Genomic DNA, 11,657 nt, shown 5'->3' on the forward strand with positions numbered 1-11,657 from the left:
TTGCATTTGACACGTGACAAATAAAATTTGATTTGATTTGACTTGATCCCTTAAAATGTGGGATTTGGCTATTTAAGCCACACCTGTTGCTGACAGGTGTATAAAATCAAGCACACAGCCATGCAATCTCCAGAGTTAAACATTGGCCTTACTGAAGAGCTCAGTGACTTTCAACATGGCACCGTCATAGGATGCCACCTTTCCAATAAGTCAGTTCTTAGAATTTCTGCCCTGCTAGAGCTGCCCCGATCAACTATATGTTTTGTTATTGTGAAGTGAAAATGTCTAGTAAGAACAATAGTTCAGTTGCGAAGTGATAGGCTCACAGAATGGGACCGCCGAGTGCTGAGGCACGTAAAAATAATCTGTCCTTGGTTGCAACACTCACTACAGAGTTCCAAACTGCCTCAAGAAGCAACATTAGCACAATAACTGTTTGTCTGGAGCTTCATGAAATGGGCTTCCATGGTCAAGCAACCACATTCAAGCCTAAGATCACCATGTGCAATGCCAGGCATTGGCTGGAGTGGTGTAAAGATCGCCGACAGTGGAAAAGTGTGGAGTGAAGAATCACGCTTCACCACCAGGCAGTACGATGGACGAATCTGGGTTTGGCGGATGCCAGGAGAATGCTACCGGCCCGAATGCATAGTGACAACTGTAAAGTTTGGTGAGGAATAATGGTCTGGGGCTGTTTTTCATGGTTCGTGCCTGGCCCCTTAGTTCCAGTGAAGGGAAATCTTAATGCTACAGTATATAGAGACATTCTAAACGATTATGAGCTTCCAACTTTGTGGCAACAGTTTGGAGAAGGCCCTTTCCTGGTTCAGCATGACAATGCCCCCGTGCACAAAGTAAAGTCCATGCAGAAATGGTTTGTCGAGATTGTTGTGGAAGAACTTGAATGCCTTGCACAGAGCCCTGAACTCAACACCATCAAACATCTTTAGGATGAATTGGAACGCCGACTGCGAGTCAGGCCTAATCGCTCAATATCAGTGCCTGACCTCACTAATGCTCTTGTGGCTGAATGGAAGCAAGTCCCTGCAGCAATGTTCCAACATCTAGTGGAAAGCTTTCCCAGAAGAGTGGAGGCTGTTATAGCAGCAAAGGGGGGACCAACTCCATATTAATGGCCATGATTTTGGAATGAGATGTTCGACGAGCAGGTGTCCACATCATTTTGGTCATACGAAATGGAAGACGGACATCCAAAAAGTAATACATACCATACCAAACGTAACATATCATACCATACCAAACGTAACATATATATCATATTAATTTGAGTGTTCCAGATTTTCGTTTACTATGTTACGTTTACCCCCGAGTCCAGGTTGAGGGCAGCGGTTCTAGCCATGTTGTGTAGTGAGACAGGTTTACCAAAGGGATAAAGTGTTCAGGCCACCTGTTGTGTTTACGCACTGAAGGTAGGTAAAGGAGCCAAGCGGAGGAGAGCAGAGATGTCAGTGTAGCATATATTTTAATAAGGGCAAGTCCAAAAAAACAGAACAGTACAATACTCAAAAACAACGTCCAAGACAATGGAAACGAACAGTACAGTAAGGCGCAAAAACACAACGCACCTTACTATAATAACCACACGTGAATTACACTGAAGAAAGCTTCCACAAGCAACAAGAGAATAATCCCGCACAAACCTAAGCGGGGAAACAGGGGTAAATATACACACAGAAATAAAAGCAAATGAAAACCAGGTGGGAGTGAACCAAAGACAAAACAAACGGAAAAGGAAACATGGAATGGTGATGGCTAGTAGGCCAGCGACTCCGACCGCCGCCCGAACAGGGAGAGGAACCACGGTGGGAGTGAACCAAAGACAAAACAAACGGAAAAGGAAACATGGAATGGTGATGGCTAGTAGGCCAGCGACTCCGACCGCCGCCCGAACAGGGAGAGGAACCACGGTGGGAGTGAACCAAAGACAAAACAAACAGAAAAGGAAACATGGAATGGTGATGGCTAGTAGGCCAGCGACTCCGACCGCCGCCCGAACAGGGAGAGGAACCACGGTGGGAGTCGTGACACCTCCTCTCCCTCTGGCCTCTCTGGCGTACCCGATTCATTCCAGAATTCCCAGAATGCTTTCACTGTCAGCAGAATGAATGTGCTGTAGGGTGCTTTTCAAATTGCCTCAGGTCTTGGAATGCATGCTGAATGGAGAGCAGCCCCCTCCTTGGGCTCCTGCGACCTTGTTTGTGAGACAATCACAGATGAAAAGCCCCATGTCTCTGCAGAAGGTGCCGGCTAATGTTAGGAAATATTTCAGCAATGATTGCAGGAACGTGGCTGATCGGTCACATGTCTCTCAAGGGGAAAAGTAACTCTCACACACACATTCACATGGCTTCCTCAGTCAGTGAAAACATTTCCGTAAAAGTATAGAAACATGGACATGAATATTGTGTGAAGTGACAGGGTGTGACAGGGTGGATTTCAAAGATGGGCATTGCAAGTAATGGGCTAAACGAAGAAGTGAGTTTGAGAAATCAGAAAGTAGTAAGAAATAGTTTTCACATATAAACTTTATATGCCTGAACTCAGAATCAATTGGGCTCTCCAAAAATAATATGGTCACACAAACACCAACACAGTGGTGAAGAGGGCAAGACAATGCCTCTTCCCCCTCGGGAAGCGGAAAAGATTTGGTATGTTAAACAGCTGCACCATTGAGTGCATCTTGACTGGTTGCATCACCACTTGGTATGGCAACTGCTCGGCATCAAACTCCAACCAGTACATCACTGGGGCCGAGCTCCCTGCCATGCAGGACCTCTATACCAGGCGGTGTCAGAGGAAGGCCGTAAAAATTGTCAGACTTCGGCCACCAAAGTCATAGACTGTTCTCTCTGTTACCGCCTGGCAAGCGATACCGATGTACCAAGTCTAGAACCACCCTGAACACCTTCTACCCCCAAGCCATAAGACTACTATGTAGTTATTCCGAGTAGCTATTGGCTAACTCTTTAACTATCTGCATTGACCCTCTTTTGACTCATCGCATACAGTGCATTCGGACAGTATTCAGACCCCTTGACTTTTTCCGCATTTTGTTACGTTACAACCTTATTCTAAAATGGATTTTTAAAAATGTCCTCATCAATCTACACACCATAATTACAAAGCAAAAACAGTTTTTTATTCATGTTTGGAAGTGTTTAAAAAATAAAACACTTAAATATCACATTTACATAAGTATTCAGGTCCTTTACTCAGTACTTTGTTGAAGTACATTTGGCAGCGATTAAAGCCTCGATTCTTCTTGGGTATAACGCTACAAGCTTGACACACTTGTATTTGGGGAGTTTCTCCAATTCTTCTCTGCAGATCGTCTCAAGATCTGTCAGGTTGGATGGGGAGCATTGCTGCACAGCTATTTTCAGGTCTCTCCAGAGATGCTCGATTGGGTTCAAGTCCGGGCTCTGGCATTCAGATATTTGTCCCGAAGCCACTACTGTGTTGTCTTGGCTGTGTGCTTAGGGACATCGTCCTGTTGGAAGGTGAACTTTCGCCCCAGTCTGAGGTCCTGAACGCTCTGGAGTAGGTTTTCATCAAGGATCTCTGTACTTTGCTCTGTTCATCTTTCTCTCGATCCTGACTAGTCTCCCTACCACTGAAAAACATCCCGACAGCATGATGCTACCACCACCATGCTTCACCATAGGGATAGTGCCAGGTTTCCTCCAGACGTGATGCTTGGCATTCAGGCCAAAGAGTTCAATCTTGGTTTCATCAGACCAGAGAATGTTGATTTTCATGGTCTGAGAGTCCTTTAGGTGCCTTTGGCAAACTCCAAGCATGCTGTCATGTGCCTTTTACTGAGGAGTGGCTTCCATCTGTTCACTCTACCATAAAGCCCAGATTGGTGGAGTGCTGCAGAGATGGTTGTCCTTCTGTAAGGTTCTCCCATCTCCACAGAGGACCTTGGGAGATCTGTCAGAGTGACTGTCGGATTCTTGGTCACCTTCCTGACCAAGGCCCTTCTCCCCCGATTCCACAGTTTGGCCGGGTGGCCAGTTCTTGGAAGAGTCCTGGTAGTTCCAAACTTATCCCATTTAATAATGGAGGCCACTGTGTTCTTGGGGGCCTTCAATGCTGCAAAAATGTTTTGGTACCCTTCCCCAGATCTGTGCCTCGACACAATTATGTCTTGGAGCTCTACAGGAAAATGCCTTCGACCTCATGGCTTGGTTTTTGTTCTGACATGTACTGTCAACTGTGGGACCGTATATAGACAGGTGTGTGCCTTTCAAAATCATGTCCAATCAATTGAATTTACCACAGGTGGACTCCAATGAAGTTGTTGAAACATCTCAAGGATGATCAATGGAAACAGGATACACCTGAGCTCAATTTCGAGTTTCATAGCAAAGGGTCTGAATACTTATGTAAATAAGGTATTTCAGTTTTTATTTTTAATAAATTTGCAAACATTTATATACACCTGTTTTCAATTTGTCATTATGGAGTATTGTGTGTAGATTGAGGATTTAAAAGACATACATTTTAGAGTAAGCCGGTAATGTAACAAAATTTGGAAAAAGAGGTGTCTCAAAACTTTCCGAATACACTGTATGCTGCTGTTACTGTTTAATATCTATATTTTGCCTATTCACTTTATCACTACCTATATGTACATATCTACCTCAATTACCTCGTACCCCTGCACATCGACTCGGTACTGGTACCCCGTGTAAATAGCCAAGTTATCAACGACTCATTGTGTATTTATTCCTTGTGTTATTATTTGTCTATTTTTCTATTATATAACAAAAACATGCATTGTTGGGAAGTGTCCGTAAATAAGCATTTCACTATAAGTCTACACCTGTTCGTAAAGAAGCATGTGACAAATACAAATTGATGTCCTCTGAATTATCTCATCCTAGTGAAGCTGCAGTTTGTTTGTTTACCTTCTATGAGAGAGGTTAATTCAGATTCAGGTCCTAAAACAACCCTAAAACAACCATTCTCTGCAAATAGTCAGACTGCAGGTATGCATGATAATGCAACCTCCCACATTCAACCAGGCTTTCAGGAACCTGCCCCTGCTATCAATAATTAACTCAGCAGCTGATCCTGTGTTTGTTCTGTCCTAATTCCCATGAGGCTTCTACTTTGTCATCAAATAATCAACTGAACTACAAACTTTTGGGTCAACGTTTTTATCTGAATAATATAGTGATTATATCGTCATATAGTAACAATGGGCACTAGTTCCAAAACTAATTTATGTTTGGATAGTGTTATGTAAGAATGTAATGTAGAACATCGTAGTAAAATGGTCCAATCACTACTACATAGGATATTTTAGTTGGACAGAGAGAAGCTTACTCAATGTCATATTTACAAAGTGAATAGCCTACAGCATGAGATACAACTGCAAATAAAGGTGTATAGACGAGAGCCAATGCAAAGATTTTTTTTAAATGACAAAAAACCTTTTGCGCAGAATTGCTAGCACTTTATGAGAGAAATTATTCAGAGCGAAATACTAGTGTTATCCTGTTAGCATGTTTGATAAGCCTGCAGGCCTGGTCAGCTTGCTTTATCAGAGGGGTTGGGGGTGGGGACCACAGCCCATGCGTGACTAGGTATGGCCACCGTGCCCTCATTGGTGTAGGGCCCGGAGATTACACTGAGCTCATGGGAAGCCTCGACACCAGCTGTAGTACCTGGAAATAGAACGTTTGGGCCTGTTCAGGAGGTAGATATGTAAAGTGTATATAGATAGATATATGTATATGATAGATAGATATGTATATAGATATGTAAAGTGTATATAGTGTATATAGAATTGACTACCATGTGTAACGGAGAATGAGAAGAATATTAACATTACGCAACATATTACTAGATGCAACAATCTGATCTTTCAGCCCCAGTGTGCTCTCTCAGCCCGTGTGGGGGTGCTGAAGCTAGGAGCAGTTTGAGATACAAATAGATAGGCTTGTGTAGAACGGACCAGGTGTAGCAGAGAATGAGAAGAATATTGACACTATGCAATATATTACTAGATGCCACAATCTGATTATTTCAGCCATAGTGATCTCTCAGCCCGTGTGGGGGTGCTGAAGCTAGGCGCTGTTAGAGATACAAATGGATAGGCTTGTGTAGAACGGACCATGTGTAACAGAGAATGAGAGGAAACAACACTAACTTGTTTCCATATGCAACAATGCGATCTGTCTGCCCAAATGAGGGTGAACACTGTTTAGGGGTGGTCTTTGTCAGGAATACTAGGGCCTCTTAGGGGTAAATCCCACCGAGAAATCCCCATGCACCAAAAACTCCAATCCACTTCATTTCAAGAAGTAGTTTTTAATGTAACTTTTTTTCACATTGGAGAATTCCCTTGGTGTTTATATGTAGTATTTTGTTTCTATCAGTCTTTCTCTCCATGTGGGTTTTGAACTTTGACATATCGAGAAAACAGCAAGCCGCCGACACAGGAAGAAGACAAGTTGCGTAGCTAGCAGTTGTTGTGGGTGAGCTGCCTGAGAGAAAGAGAAAACCAGAAACAGGCTAACTGTTAACTTCTTCCAGGCACACCCTGCTTAGTCTATGTCTAGACTGGCCCCTCTGTAGGAGACTGAGACATAACAAGGGATTGAGTGAGCAAATGGGTGTATGGGACATAATCCCATTTAACTCTGGATGCACAATGATTAAGAACCCACTTTTTTTTATTGATGCTAAAGAGGGACCTTGCAATGCAGTGTGTTTTCAGATATACAGTATGTGGAGCCAGTGTTCTGCCAGTTAGTCAACCTGCCTCAGCACAACTTGCACTGGCAGTTTCCAGGAAGACCCTGTAGACTGGACATGGACTCTGCAACCTTGACTAAGGATGGTGCCAAGAGGGGCAGCGCAATTGTAGCTTATGCCCCAGCCTTTCTCATGACAACCCAAGTAACCCCACATGACCTCGGCTGAATCTAGAGTTTTTGTGTTTGGCAAACACAAGTCACATTAAGATCAAGTGAGTTTCATTTAGAGCAAACCTCCAGTTGATTCCATGTTTCAATTTGGCAGTAAGGGCTAACTTGTTCTACACAATTAAACTACTGAAAATAGATGTCTCTTTTTAGAATGAGTTAGACAAAAGCGAGGACTTGTTACTCATCAAGTTGCAAAAAAAAAGGATCTTAAACTGGCAATATGTAACTTTTTGGGCAACCTGACCAAATGCACATATAAAATGTGAGATATAGATCTATCAATCTACTGGAAAGCAAGTCTATGTGCTCTATTTCTATGCTTCCCATTTTGTTTTTGTACACCACCTTCAAACAGCTGAAACATATAATATATTTTACAGCAGCTTAGACGGTAATGATTCTATACTATCTTCTTCTTTTGCCACTAACTGAAATTAGGCGAACTACGAGTTTTATTAACCAGGACATTGCAGAGTGATTTCTGCATAATGCACCTTTAACTGTTAATGTGGAGGTGATGTTCCCATAACATGGCATCAATCAAGCATTCCAAGCCCTGAGGCAAAATACTCACCCCAACCCCATAGAATAGTAAACTCATCTGAATGTAATATAAATCATATCAGGTGGCTATAACATTGCATAAGGCATGGAATATTTATACAGATTTTCTTTTGAAGAAGGAGCCATGCTTGTATATGCCATTTATTATTGGCACTAACCTATACTCATTTTGCTTCCCCAACCAACCATTAAGTGCATTCTCAGAGCTAACAACTGTCACTAAAGGTGTGCCTTACTTCTTTGCCCCGGTGGGGGGGGTAGTAATTTACAGGGGATGAATTCAGTTAAACCCCCATCAAGGTAAGTGTAGATTAACCCTGGCCCGCTCCATCTCCCCCACCACACACACCTAGGTCTCACCTACTTTCTACCCAGCAACATATAGTTACCATAACTCATAGGAACCAGGACATTCATTCCTCTATCTATTTTTATTAATGGTGTCAGGATGATCAGGAATGCAATGACTAAAACCACAACGTGGGTCCTTCTCCATATCAAAAGGTCAAGAATTCAGATTAGAAATTCAGCTTTTTGGTGGATAGCAGTGCGCCGTTGAGTTTGATTTTAACATACCAGTCATCATTTTCCATGATAGGATTGAAGGCAATTTGCTGCTTACAGCAGTAAATGTGGGTCATCATAAGACGGTGCATACCTTTAGGAAGATAAAGATATTCCTAAGAAACAGGGACACCTTTGAGATAAACTAATTCAGTATTAAGTTATTTAATATCCTGAACCCTGCAGGCTGGAAAGCCCTAAAGTGGAATATTCCCTTTAGCCCCCAGATTACCTTTAATGCTCTCCTCTGCAATGAATGTAAAAGCAGGCCACACTTATATCCGGGCCATTTTTATTGATCCTCAAAACCCCGTCTTGACCGCAAAGGGAAGATAAAAACCACCAGTAAAGAAAATAATAAATTGGCATAATTAATGTAGTTCTATATCTTACATAGACTTTCCTGTATTAACACAGCTTTATAGAGTACAAGGAGTAGGTTTGAGAACATCACAGCTAAAAGCAATCCTTGCCAAAAGTGAGTTATTCAATGATGATAGACTTCCATTCAAATCCATGAAATGGCATTCTACTTGTACTGCCGTCTCCATTCTTGAAGAGAAATCCAAGCTCTTGGAAAATCAAAAATTTATTTGAGGGGCTTATTTTCAAAACAGAAGGCCCAGACCAATTAACTCAAATTTAAAAAATATTTAAAAAATACAAACTACGAGCTTCCCCTGACCTTACCCAAAACACCAAAAGAACTTGATTCTCTCTCTGGACGATCTGTCGGTCTCTGGTTTGTTCTATTTTAATTTCTCTTAGAGTAATAAATAAATACATCTTACTACTAAACTGCCATTGAGTCCAGTGTAGGAGGCAACAGTGTCTTAACATTGAGAAGCCAGTCTGAACAAATTCTGCAGTTTTGTTTACATTCATCTCTGGAGAGAAGAGATGCTGGAGGACGATGTCCCATTACAGGCGAGCTGCGACCCAACACAGAACCACACCTCTGGTCACTTCACAAATGACACCATAGCACTGTGGCTATCCATACCAGTGTCTCTCGCTCACTCTTCTCTGCGACCTAGCACTGAGAGTGAAAGGAACAACACAAAAACGAAAAGCGGAGCAGTAGTTGTTTCCAGTGGGCAACACTCTACTCAAGTCTTTCCACCCTTCCAGGCCCCTTCACAGCATCGTTGACTCAGGTCCTCTCTCACTCAGCAGCTGATGGTGCTGGGCAGCTGTTTGCTCACAAAGTCTGAGATGAAGTCAAACTCGTTCTGGCCCAGGAAGAGTTCGGGCAGCTCCTGAATGCGGTCCAGGCCCAGCTCCACAACCAGGGATGTCAAAACCTCCTCGTCAATCATGTCCGCATCCATGCCATTCAAGGCCAGAGCCGGCCCGGCCATCTGCTGCATGTTAGCCAGCTGGGCCGGGCAAATGCGGTACTGGGCTGCCCCGTTGCCCATGTGGTTGCCGTTCATGGGCCCCAGTGGATGTCCGTGATACTGGGTGTTGAGTTTTTGCAGATGCATGCTGGCCATGAGCTGCTGGGACGTGAGACCACCATTCATATACTGCTGTTGTTGCTGTGGGTGCTGCTGGCTCATGTGATGGTGCTGGGTGTGGTGTTGCTGCTGGGCCTGCCCGTTGTTGTACATCATGTTACCAGACGTTATCTGGTGGTGGCCCATCTGAGCCCCGTTGGGCTGTCTGTTCACGGGCCCCACCATGCCTTGCCGCTGCCTCATGGCCACCTCCATGGTGGCCTGCTGCTGAGGTCCCCCACCGTAGTGCATCATCTGGCCATTGGGCAGGGCTCGGAGGCCGGGCTGAGGCACTACGTGCTGCTGGTGGCCTGCCTGCAGGCCTCCGTTCATGCCTAGTCTGTAGCCGTGGAGGCCCCCACCTGCAGAGCTGTGGTTCATGGGCATTATTAGATGATCCGCCATGGCTCCTGTCTTTCAGCATAGAGGAAACACAGTTAGAGCGATGCAGTTGATTTTCAAACCATCATGTAGGTAGGTAGAAGTTCAGTGGGCATGCAGTAGCCTACATTTGGCACAGTTGAAGCCAATTAGTGAATAGGTGACATGCCATGGACATATTTGACTTGGCTGCACTAGAGAAACCCATATGTTTGGATGCATAAGATCAGTTCATGTGAAAACAAAATGGGTTGATTTGGTAACAAGACAATTCCCTTAGATATATTTCTCAACCCTCCAAAATATTATGATTACGCAATATTATTTCCTGGAAGAATGTAGCCTACAATGTCCTAAACTGGCAGAGTAAAACCACAAGAGACGCTTCCTAGTCAAGAACCGCCGGGTTTGTTCTCCTGTTCGCGAACACTAGAAAGCCTTTCCACGTCTTCCTCAGTTTCGCTGAAAATGCTCCTCTTTGTGCTTTGCCGTTTGAAACACAGGTAGGCTAGCTATCAACCTTGTTACCTTTACAACTGGTCATTCGGTTGATTTAATATATAACGGCGTCTCGGTCAGTGATGATGCATTAACTATAATTTGGTGTATAGTCCCTCCACAGTGCACATCAAACACAAAATGAAACTAGCTCGGTTATTTTACCCACGTTGCAACAAAGAAGCGATACATTGGCATTATGCATTCCCAAACAGCTGTAGCCTATATTATACGGTTGTTCACATTTAGGATTGCTTCCCAAATGTAACACATAACGTCTACGACTTCCTACATTTGTTAATACACACCACTATTTTAGGTCTAGCCTATAATTGCATTGCCGATTAATTATTCCAACACCCCTAAAGACAACGAAAATGGAAACAATGGAACATCAACCTCAAGACCTTCACACAAACGCCAGACAGCGAATTCTACAATAAATTAAAACAAACACGTACCCGTATCTACTCGGATTAAAGTTCAGCGACTTTGCTACTGCTACGTTTTTATTTTAGTTTTGCAATGCGAGGTGTCTTCAGATTACAGTATGTATTCCACAGGGTTACGCTTCATGCTCAAGCAGGGCCGATGCACATACTGCTTATTTTCTGGGTCAACTCAGGGATTATACATACATTTTTTTTAACTCAAGGGGAGAGGGAGGTGGAGCTACGGTTGCCTCTATTTAATATAGTTGCGCATGTGCATAGAAAAAAAGGTACACTAGCCAATTTGAATACTTCCTCTGTATTTCTTTTATAATCAATGTTTCTCCCATAGAGAATGACAGAGGCCTCTAGTGGCCAGTTTTAGCGTGTGCAATGCCATTGAGGACGTCCAAGGACCATGCTTCTGCCATTTTAAAGTAGTCAACTTTAGATGTAATCTTTATTTTTCTAGGCAAGTCAGTTAAGAACAAATTCTTATTTACAATGACGGCCTACCCCTGGCCAAACCAGAACGACACTGGGCCTATTGTACACCGCCTTATGGGACTCCCAATCACGGCCGGATGTGATACAGCCTGGATTCAAACCAGGGACTGTAGTGACGCCTCTTGCAATGAGATACAGTGCCTTGGACAGCTGTGCCACTCGGGAGCCTATCACTATGGTTTCTCCCCTTCCCTGATAAATGTAGACAACAATGTGTTTTAATAAAATGATCTTGTTTCTAAGATGTTGCT

At 43.4% G+C, this 11,657-nt stretch overlaps 1 protein-coding gene across 2 annotated transcripts; it reads right to left on the minus strand.

The window, feature by feature from the left end:
* Positions 1-8,370: 8,370 nt before the first annotated feature.
* On the minus strand, positions 8,371-11,129 carry LOC112235446 (cbp/p300-interacting transactivator 3). Of its 2 annotated transcripts, none has more exons than XM_024403891.2 (2): positions 10,930-11,129; positions 8,371-9,999 (listed from the first exon to the last, which is right to left on the minus strand). In XM_024403891.2, the coding sequence occupies exon 2, from the start codon at positions 9,992-9,994 to the stop codon at positions 9,260-9,262; it is 735 nt and encodes a 244-aa protein (XP_024259659.1). In that variant the 5' UTR covers positions 9,995-9,999; positions 10,930-11,129; the 3' UTR covers positions 8,371-9,259. The 2 variants fall into 2 exon arrangements, with proteins under 2 accessions (XP_024259659.1, XP_024259658.1); XM_024403890.2 differs by having other exon boundaries at positions 8,371-10,003.
* Between the last annotated feature and the right edge of the window lie 528 nt (positions 11,130-11,657).

Source organism: Oncorhynchus tshawytscha, linkage group LG23 (genome assembly GCF_018296145.1).
Source record: "Oncorhynchus tshawytscha isolate Ot180627B linkage group LG23, Otsh_v2.0, whole genome shotgun sequence".
NCBI classification, from domain to species: Eukaryota; Metazoa; Chordata; class Actinopteri; order Salmoniformes; family Salmonidae; genus Oncorhynchus; species Oncorhynchus tshawytscha.